This window comes from Lontra canadensis, unplaced genomic scaffold, assembly GCF_010015895.1.
Source record: "Lontra canadensis isolate GAN:19392208 unplaced genomic scaffold, GSC_riverotter_1.0 scaffold31, whole genome shotgun sequence".
NCBI lineage: Eukaryota > Metazoa > Chordata > Mammalia > Carnivora > Mustelidae > Lontra > Lontra canadensis.
In genome coordinates, this window is record NW_022631025.1 from 8,590,672 (window position 1) to 8,601,500 (window position 10,829).

Below are 10,829 nucleotides of genomic sequence, written 5' to 3' on the forward strand. Positions count from 1 at the left end.
TTTTGAGAAAAGTCCCCTCCCAAGCATACATATTCTGCACTCAATATTTAAAACAGCTCTATGTTCAGAAGATTTTTCTAGCTACAAATAGAACTTCGGGGTCCCCTAAGGCTTTTTCAGTAAAGTCACTGTAATGCATTTTAACGCTACATCGGGGAAATCTTTTCACCCACTACAGATGACCCCGCAAACCCAAGAAATCTGCGAAGCCAACATATATCCAATTTAAGACACATTTGTAAAAGATGAGACGCATATAAAAAGCATAATCTTCAAGCATTTTCTCGGTCTTTGTTAAAACACTCTCACAGGAATTATTTTCCACGGAGAATATTTACACGTTCCCAGTCCAAAGCAGCACATCCGAAGCAAACACCTCTTTGGTATCTTTTCATCTTAAATAAACTGCCTGAAAAGGATGAAACAAATTTTAGCTGGAAAGAATGTGTATTATTCTCTCCTAAAAAATCCTTTCAGTTAAAAAAAAAAAAAAACCTTAAAAAAAAAATCCTTTCAGGACGCCAGACGACTTGGAGAATTTCGGCTTAAGACGCTACGTGCCTGTCTTCCTCAGGACGTATCTTTCCTTTTCTTTATTTTTTAACACGACAGACAAGCCCTCAAAGCCGTGGCATTTTCCCCCTCGCGCTTCCTTGTAAAAACTCGTTGAGCGTGCTCGAACACACGCCGAGTAGCCGGTACCTGAGGGAGTCGGGACGAGGGAGCCGGAGCCGCAGAGCGAACGCTGTTCCCGTCGCGCTCAAAATGGCCGCAGCGCGCGGCGCGGACGCGCGGGCGGCGAGCTCGGAGCCGGCGCCGGCAGCTCCTCGAGGACCACGCGGCCTCCGCGCGCGCTGCCGCGACTTTTCCAGAAGCACCACGCGCCCCGCGCGGTACCCGGAAGAGCGGCGGCCGCCGTTCCCGCCAGTCGCCCGAGCGGGCGCCCTCCCGCACCTCTGCAGTGTGAGCGCCAGTCTCGGCTCCCAGTCCCAAGGCCTCCCGAGGCGGGGGAGGGTCCCCAACTCTCCGCTCGGAGAGTGAGGTCCGGGGTCCAAGGGATGCCCTCCCCCCCCACCCCCCGCGCGCGCGGCGGGGCGAACCCGGCAACTCTCCGCTCTGAAAGCGGGAGCTGAGGTCCTGGGGCCCTCGGAAGGCGCGAACCCTGCAACTCTGTGCTCTGAGAAAGCGACCGGAGAGCCTAGCAATGGTGGGGCCCTCCGAGGGTGCGAACCCCGCGATTCTGCTGGAGGGCGGGATCAGGGACTCCCGAACAGAGCGAACCCCGCAACTTACTGCTCCGGAAGCAGGAGCGGAGATCGTGGGGATGGATTCTCGGGATCTCCGACGGGGTGAACCCCCCCAACTCTGTTGGAGGGCGGGGGTCAGGGATCCCGGGACTCCCAACAGAGCGAACCCCGCAACTCTCTGCTCTGAGAGAGGGATCAGAGGTCCTGGGCAAACTCAAAGGGGCGGCCCCGCCACTCTGCCGAAGGTCGGGATCAGGGATCCCTCGGAGGCCGAGCAAACCCCGCAACCTCCCTGCTCCGCGGGCCGGATCCCAGAGGACTCCCGGCCCTGCGAGCCCGGCGTGGCGCGAGGCTGGCAGCCGCGGCGTCGGCGAGCTCCCCCGCGGGTCTCCGGAACCCGGCACCGCGCGGCGCCCGCCCGGCCCGAGGGACTTTAAGCTGGGGGCGGACGCTCGGTTCCCGGACGCCCGCACTCACCTGCGCGGCCATCACGCGCTGTCTCTCGGCGATCAGGTTGCACTTCTTGCACTGGCAGTCCCGCCACATGCAGAAGCGCTTGTGGCCCTTGAGCGGCGACGCATAACCGTGGTTCCTGCATCGCGCGCACTTGGGCAGCCGCGGGGACTTCTTGCTCCCGGAGCCCATGCCCGACGCCCCGGAGCCCGAGGAGCCGCCGCCTCCGCCGCTGCCCCCGGCGCTCCCGCCACCACTGCTCCCGAGCAGCGCCCCAGCCGCTTTGCCAAAGCCCCCGGCCTTGCCCTGCGGGGGTGCCCCGGCGGCGTGCGGGGCCTCCGAAGAGGCAGAGGGCTTGCTGAACGCGTCGTCGTTGGGCATGGTGCCCTAGCGAGAAGTGCGAGGAAGCGCCGGGCCCCTCTCGGGTCTGGAGACGGCTGCAAGCGAAGAACACGGGCGACGGCGAGGCTCCCACGGGGAAGGCCCAGAAGACGTGTGCGCTGCAGCCGGAGGTGCAGCCGGAGTGGCGCGGTCTGGACACGCAACGCCCAGACTGGTGGGGGGTTGTGCCCTTTCTTTTGGCGCGCGCGCCGCGCAGAACTTTTAGATACTTTTCAGAACGTTCCCGGGACTGCCTGGGCGGGAGAGGGCGCGAGGGAATGCGGCCACGCCCACCGCCCCCCAACTCCAGCCACTGCGTTCCCGCCGGGAGCCAGCTCGCACAGGCTGCAAACACCGAGGGCGTGGCTGCAGGTGGCTGCAACGCACCTCGAGGTGCAGAGCCACCGGGGACACGTGATCTCTGCGCTCCCCCAGGCACCTAGGCCCGGCTGCCGGGAGCACGCTGCACAGGGAGGGAGCTGAGCTCCTAGATCAGGAACGTAGCTGTGCACCTTCGTCGTGCACGCCGCTTGGAGGAGGTGCAGACCACCCTGTGGGGTCCTTTAGCTCCCTTCCCCCATTCTCCACGTTAGCTCGGTAGGGCAGAGGTTGGCAGAAGCCAATTCGAAAAGCGGTTTCTTACTTAAAAGAAGGATGAGATGGGAGCCCTGAGAGAAGAAAAGTCTCTGCCCTTAATCAGCAAATAAGACCCTCACTGTGGGGCTGAAGCGCACCCAAAAATGGGTCTTTCTGTGCACTCAGCCTTTAAAAAACCTTACTGGGATGGGAGAGGGGTCATACTTAACAGATGGAGACATTTATCCAAACTTCATCCCGCATTTAAGATCTGTGCATTCGCTGTGTGTAATTATACCTCTAAACACCGTCGGTGGTCTTACAGCCTTCCACCCACACCCCGACAACACTCCTCTGAGCCTCTGTTCACTTACAGGGCAAATCGGAACCTAAGGCCTGCTGATCAGATCATTTTTCCTACACACCCACAATGTCCCTACAACACCAGCCCTTCCCATGTCTGGATCTGCAGTAGCTTCCAAAGGGGCTCCCTGTTTCTTAATCTTCAGTATATCTCACATAAAACAGCAGCAGGCCCCTGCAATGGCCTTGTGTTGTTCGCCTTGTGAAAAGCAAAAGTTAAAGACCCAAGGCTGTGTTTTAAAGGACTTCAGTGATCCCCCCTACCACCCCCGCCTTTCTCAGCTTCACAGAGTTTCCAACAAGCTTGGAAGCCCTTTAACAGTTTTGTTCAGTGCCACTTCCCTAACCTCGCCATGGCCCTTGTCCAGCCAGGGGGCTGCCCTAACATCTCTCTGGGACTCTCCCTGCTTTTCCCCAGTATTAGCTCTCGGGTTCCAAATGCCATGCCCCCATCCAGGGGGGTTAGGTCCGCAAAGGATGGAGGCCACCCCGCTTGGCTTCTCACCAAGGTGGTTACTGGCATTTCACTGAGCTCTGAAATCCTCCAACCTACTCTTTGCATTCTTATTCTGAAGCCCCCCTCACGGGCTTTTTCCCTGAGCCTGCATTTTCTCCATTAGTATTCTCTGGCCGAAAATCACTTCCTAAAGAAGCTCCTAGCTTTACACAATACCTCGTATCCTTACCACCAAGCCCAGTGAAGCTCTACTCTGGACGGAAGCCAGGATGCAACCATTTATCTCATTCTGGAATCTGTTAAATGATAACTACTATTTTGTTGAGCAATACTCCTAGATCTTCCACTGAAACACACCTGCCAATTGCAGTTACCTACCAATGATCCTTTTCCATATTTTTATACTTGAATACATTAGCTAGCACTGAATTATTCCGAAGGCCCAATCCAGTTGAAGAGAACGAAGTAAATGCTGGAAGCAGCAGCTGTCGAGTCCCAAATTATAGGGGAGCACATGTTTCTTAGGGGCCTCCCATCACTAGAATCTGTGATGGAGAGATTTAAGGCTACAGACAATTTGGGGCTAGGAAGCTGTGTGACCAAGGTACAAAAACATAAAATGTGAGAAAGTTAATAGCCTAATAAAGTTTTATTTGCAAACCACAGAGGGAGTATCAGGCACAAAATGATCCAAAAGAGAAGTCAGGAGCCCTCAGGAGCAAGCAGATTGGTTCTGGATATTTTGAGCGGTCTGGCCCTATTGTCTCGTTTCTTTACTGCCCCCCTTCCAGAAACCAGAGCTCTGAAGGCTGATGATGCAGCTCTGTATGCACTGAGTTGGACAGATGGCCAAGACATGCTGATGAGTAGGGTGGGGGCAGAGGGAAGTCTGTTCCAAAACTTAGCAGGGTTGGGCAAAGACCTCTCAGATATGACACCAAAGCACAAGCATTAAGAGCAAAAAATGACAGACTGGCATTATCAAAATGCAAAACCTTCGTGCTTCTAAGGATAGAATTAAGAACCTGAAAAGCCACAGACTGGGAGAAAATATTTGGAAATCATATATCTGATAAAGGACTTGTATCTAGAATATATTAAAACCCTTATGATTTAATAAAGAACAGACAACAACCAAAACAATGGGCAACATTCTGAATGGACATTTCACTGAAGAAAATATTTGAATGGCCAATAAGCACATGGGAAGATGCTTGCTATCATCAACCATTAGGGAAATGTTAGGTCCGAACAACAGTGAAGAATTACAGTACAACCACGAGGATGGCTGTGCTCAAAGACAGAGACGAGGGGCACCTGGGTGGCTCAGTGGGTTAAAGCCTCTGCCTTCGGCTCAGGTCATGATCCCAGGATCCTGGGATCCAGCCCTGCATCGGGCTCTCTGCTCCGCGGGGAGCCTTTCTCCTCTCTCTCTGCCTGCCTCTCTGCCTACTTGTGATCTCTGTCTGTCAAATAAATAAATCTTTAAAAAAAAAAAAAGAGATGAGTGGAAAGTATTGGCTAGGATGTAGAGACACTAGAATTCTCAGCTACTGCTGGTGGGAATGTAAAGTAACACAGGCATTTGGGGAATTTTTACCATACAACTAAATAATTCACTCCTAGATAGCAACCCCGAGAAATGAAAACATCTGTCCACACAAGCACTTGGACGTGAATATCTGTGGCAGCATTACCCACATGAAATAATCCAAATTCATCAATGCTTGAATGAAGGTATGTATGTATGTATATACAAAATATGGCATATATATACCATGGACTCTCCAGTCATCAAAAGTGATGAGATGGGGCTGCATTCATAGCAAGAATGAAACTTGAAAACGGGATGCTAAGGAAAAGAAGCCAGATTCGTAATATTGTACGTTCCCATTTATATCAAATGTCCAGGAGAGGCAAATCATTACAGAGATTGCCAGGGACTGGCTAGGAATGGAGAGGAAATGCAGATGGGTATATGGGGTCTTTCTGGGGGTGATGCCATGGTCTAAAACTGTATTGTGGTCATGGTTGCAAAATTCAGCAAATTTATTAAAATTATTGGTATAACTAAAGTAAGAGAATTTTATGGTATATAAATTATGCCTTGGGATGTCTGGGGGACTCCGTTAAGCGTCTGCCTTCGGCTCAGGCCATGATCCCAGGGTCCTGGGACTGAGCCCTGCTTTGGGCTTCCTGCTCAGCAGGAACTCTGCTTCTCCCTCTGCCTCTGCCCCTCTCTCTGCTGGCATTATCAAAATGCAAAATGCACATCTCTTTCTCTCTCTCCCTCAAATGAGTAAAATTTTTAAAAATTTTGCCTCAACAAACAATCAAATAAACAAAAGAGCACCACAATATACAATGTGATTCCATTTCTGAAATAAGAACTAATGTGGGTTTATAGCTGGATAGGCTATTTAGCTTTCTCTGGGTTACCGGATTATGAGGGATAACCTCCTTATACTTTGTTTTTATTTTATGTTTTTGCAAAGTTGATCCAAGTTCTAGCACACACACCCCCATTCTGTCTCTCCCCCCATGGCTGTGTGGGAAGGGCTTACATCCGGGTTGGGCCAAGTCCCCCCAGCCTCAGCCCTGTGGTCAGCCTCAGCTTTCCAGCATTCTCAGCACCAGAATTCGGAAACCAAGCTCATTGTACAAAAAATTATTACATGTTGTGCTTTCTAGTTGTCATAGTTCTGTGGTGCTTATACTTACTATCTGATTTTTAAAAACATTTGGCAGGCATTACTTCCACCATCATTAAAAAGCAAATATATTAATTTATTAGTGAGTCAGTATAGCACCATATTTAAATGCCTGGCTTTGAATCCCAGCTTTGTGAGCTTAGACGATTTCTTGACCTCCCTGTGACTCAGTCTGGTCATCTGTAGTAGGAGGATAGTAATAATAACTGCTTCAAAGGATTGTTAGAAAGGCTAAATCAGTTAATACTTATCAAGTGCTTGGAAAAGTATCTGACACCCAGTAACAAGTCTGTTGTCATCGTTATTATTATTTCCATACTGGAAAGAAAAAATGAGTGGGAGAAAGCAGAATACATATACATATAACCTTTCACATGTTAGTATAATTTAGTGTGGGGAGTGGGGAGCTTTATTAGAAAACATCAATGATCAATTTCATCTACTTTGCATTTTGTCCATGGAAAGCAGTCCTAGCCCTGGGTCTTGGTGCCACAGGTCATGGGGAAAATTCTCTGGTGCTTCTGACCCTCTACACGAAGCTACATACTAGGGTCAAGTGTGAAGCCCTGAGTTCACTATCCTGAACTAGCAACTCAGTGTACAGCTGTGCGGGGGCAATGGCAGGCAGTATGAGCAGTAGGAATTTAGGGAGGAGGGAGCACGGTAGAGCCTCAGACCCTGCATGCAGGAGGAAGAGTCTATGGCCACAGTCTTGCAGGATCTGAGCAGGCACAAAGGGGAAAACAGGACCTTCTAGGTCGTGGGAACGACTGATAGAAGGCTGGACACTGGGAGTGATCCTGTGGGTTGGGGGAGAGGGCCCAGGCCTGCCAGTCTGGAACAGAGGAGTCAAGCTGGAGCCCAGCAGAAGATAAGGTTGGAAAGATAGGGTGGCACCTTGCCTGCCAGTGAGGAATTTGGCTTCTATCCTATAGGCAAATGGAGAAGGATAAAGGTTTTCGTCCTTGAGGTGTTTGAGGAATGAAAGTGGTAGGTCTGCCAATTGCTGGGTGATTTGAACAAGCCACTTAACCTCTCTGGTCCTTATGAAGAGAGGACAATATCGGAGGGATCAGAGTTATTTGCAAGATGTCCAGCTCCATGCCTGCCACACACAGATGGAGGAGAGAGGATGGCAGTCAGTGTCCTGAAGAGCGTGGGGTATAGGGACGCAGGCTGCCTGTGTTAGAGGTATGGCTTTGCCACTTAGCAGCAATGTACTGCTCCTGGGCAAGTCACTCACCCCTTCCAGGCCTTCCTTTCTTTATCTGGAAATTGGAAAGGACCTGACAATTGACATAATGCAATTACGAACATATGTAAAGGGCTTCGGTCCATGCATGCAAGAGATTAACCACTACCTTAGTGTGAGGGGTTGTTTCAGAATCCTATAGGAGGAATCTTGAGCCACCAGTGGAAGGTGAGGGGAACTGAGGCAGGTTCTAGGATCTGAGCAGTTGGCTCATTCTTCCTGAGTCTGTTCCCGGCAAGGTCAGTAATTAGGAGCCTAGCCTGGAGATGAGGGACAGAAACTCTGAGTAGCAAACATCAATCACAAAGCATACTGTCCCCACATTATCTGAGCACTTGGGGCCAGTCTCAGGCCCTGAGGGAAACTGAAGGATACAGTAAGCTGGCCCGTCAAAACCATCAAGCAGGCTGAGTGGCATGTGTGGGAGCCCATGGGTGGGAGGAGTCAGCACCCAGGGAGGCGGGGCTCTGTGTCACTAGAGGCAGATGCTTATTGCCTGCAGGGGACCCCGGGGTCATCCCTGTTTCTAAGGCTGTGCCATGATTGACTTTCACAAGTAATGCCCTCCATGAGTTAGCAACTGAAGTTTAAATCAGGTTCTATTCCTTACCCTGTAAGAAAAGGATATAAATATTTTGTAATTTTTCCCAGGAAGAATTGTTAAAATGTAAACATTATGACATTTAAAGGGAAACCTTAAGTTATCTAGAAAAAAGAAAAATCACTGGACCTGAAAGTTAAATGAAGTGATCGGGAGAAAACGCACTTGGCCTCCAGAGAGAGTAAAAAATGCATTCTGAAGATAATAGTAGTTGACGCTTCAATATTAACTGCTGTTCTGAGATTGTCAGCAGCATACTGACTTTTTTATATTAACCTAAAGAAAAAGAAATAGTTTGCCGTCATAAGTTTTTTTGTAGGATCAACTGCTTAAAATTTCAAGAAGATAATCTGTTAAGAATACTTATTGTAGGGGCACCGGTGGGCTCAGTTGGTTAGGTGAGGACTCCTGGTTTCTGTTCAAGGTCATGATCTCAGGGTCCTGGGGTCAAGGCTCTCCTCTCTGGACTCCTGCTCAGCGGGGAGTCTGCTACAGATGCTCTCCCTGTGCCCCTCCCCCCACCCCCCCACATGCTCTCTCAAGTGCTCTCTTTGGAATAAATAAATAAATGTTTATATATTTTTAAAGACTTTATTTATTTATTTGTCAGAGAGAGAGTGTGAGAGAACCTAAGCAGATGAGTCCCTACTTGGGGCTCATTGCTCAGTGGGGAGCCACAGGCAGAAGGAGAAGCAGGCTCCCCACTGAGAAAGGAGCCAGAAGTGGAACTCAGTCCCAGCATCTTGAGATCATGACCTGAGCCAAAGGCAGACACTTAACTGACCGAGCCACCCAGGTGTCCCAATAAATAAATCTTTAAAAAATATATTTGAGACGGGGATTAAATAGTATGCTTATTTTAATGAGTATGGAGTAAGGTACAGGATTGTTGAATCATTAAATTTACACCCAAAAGTAATATTACACTGTGTGTTTACTAACCAGGATTTAAATAAAAACTTAAAGAAAAACCACCTTAATAAGAAAAGTAAAGTGTTAGGCTCAGAAAAATTTATTTTACAAAGTTTAGTTAGGTGGAGAAAGAATAAATAACATACAGGTTTAATGTTTGAGATTTGTAAAGAGCAAACACATTCAAATCGCTCTTCTAGGATTTAACTTACAAATGCCTTATTTTAACTAATTTAAAAACAAAGCTGTCCGCTTTTTAATTTTAACAATCCCCCTGAAATTACTGACTGTTTAGGTAAGTACTTCCTCATACAGCTAATGTTCTGGTAAACTGAGGCTCTCACAAGGCTTTCCTGGGCCTTCTGCTGCGATAGTGTTAAAAGACCAGAGGAAACAGTGAACACAAATCCTGAAATAACATTTCATTTAAGAGTTTCAAATGAATTGGAAGTTAAAATGTATACCAACAGAGGGGCTCTGATACATCTCCCATTGGGTTCAATAGCCACTATCTTGCCGATTTCTGAGTTTGCTAACAAAATAAAAAGAAGGCAAACAGAGAGTTTCACAGTGCTAATACTACCAAGATAAATAACAATGTAAGTATGCCTGGGTTTTTACCGTGGGCCATTCACATGAGGCAGAAGCGCTGAGAATAGTAAAATGAATATTTTGTGGCTGATTCCAAGTTTAAAAATTGAAACCTTTAGTAGACACATATATCAGTTATTATGTGGCTCAGCGAGCTTTTTTTCGCCCCAAAGAAGGCCTTGTCAGGTTTCCACTTTCCCAACAAATGCAAGAAAACTACACCAAGTTTTAGAGATACATTATAAAAACAAAAATTCGTCTAATTCCAGAAGAAAAAATGATGGGTCAAGAAGCCAGAGAGTGAGGATGGCTAACCCTAATCATTACAATTATTGGCATAAATCATTTAAAAATAATTTATACCTGTAGGGGCGTCTGCGTGGCTCATTCGGTTGTTCCTGACTCTTGACTTCCACTCAGGTCGTGATCTCAGCGTCGTAGGATCAAGTCCCATGTGGGGCTCTGCACTCTGCTTCAGATTCTCTCTCTCCTTCTGCCCCTCCCCTGCCAATAAACAAACAAACAAATAAAATCTTAAAAAAAAAAAAAAAGAAAAACTACCTGCAACTATAACAAGAAATAATTATTTATACATTTCTATACTACTATCGATGAATATTGCTTCAAGTTGATTCCTGTAATTTGTCATTGTCCGAGTTGGCACCCCTAACCAAACATGACTTCGGGAACACTCTAGAACATGTTCCTGGTGCTCAGAAAACAAGACAAACGTGTGAAATATCTCGGCAAAGAAAATATCAGTAACAGTTCAGTTCAAAAAGTGTCTTGAGTTAGTGCAGGATTCATCCCCAACGAATGGCGACGTTAAGCATGAAGGAGTTTCGAAGAGAAAACCCTGAAGACTGAAGGGGGCCTGGGAGGCTTCTTAGAAGAAGCAAGCTTTCAGGGGAGCAGTTTTTGGACTCATGAACCAAGTCATGAAGGGATGGTAAATTGATACAAACTCGAATTACATCTCCCGAAGGGGGAAATGGGACCGCCTCAAGATGGGGACATTCAGGCGACTCCAACTTGACCTTGAAATGTTCATCCGTGGGGTGCCCACGTCCCCAGCCCGCATCATTCCTCATTGCCTTCCTTGGATGGCCATTCCTAACGGATGCATTCCATTTGCTTTAATAGACTTGGGAGGAACACAAAGCCTTTCTTTGCTTTGAGGAAACTTTTTGAGACAAGGGCAGAATATTTTTTTTAGTTATTACTACTTAAAAATATTCATAAAACAGAGAAAAGCAACAAGGAAATAATCCCAGAGCGCCATGCG

General features: G+C 48.1%; 1 protein-coding gene across 2 annotated transcripts in view; it reads right to left on the minus strand.

Annotated features, from left to right (window-relative positions):
- DMRT1 (doublesex and mab-3 related transcription factor 1) overlaps positions 1-2,135 on the minus strand; it is a 99,998-nt gene extending 97,863 nt beyond the window's left edge. For both annotated transcript variants that reach the window (XM_032866555.1, XM_032866554.1), the window contains exon 1: positions 1,725-2,135. In XM_032866555.1, coding sequence (XP_032722446.1) covers positions 1,725-2,081 — 357 coding nt within the window. In that variant the 5' untranslated portion in view covers positions 2,082-2,135. The remainder of the gene's footprint in view (positions 1-1,724) is intronic.
- Positions 2,136-10,829: the final 8,694 nt, after the last annotated feature.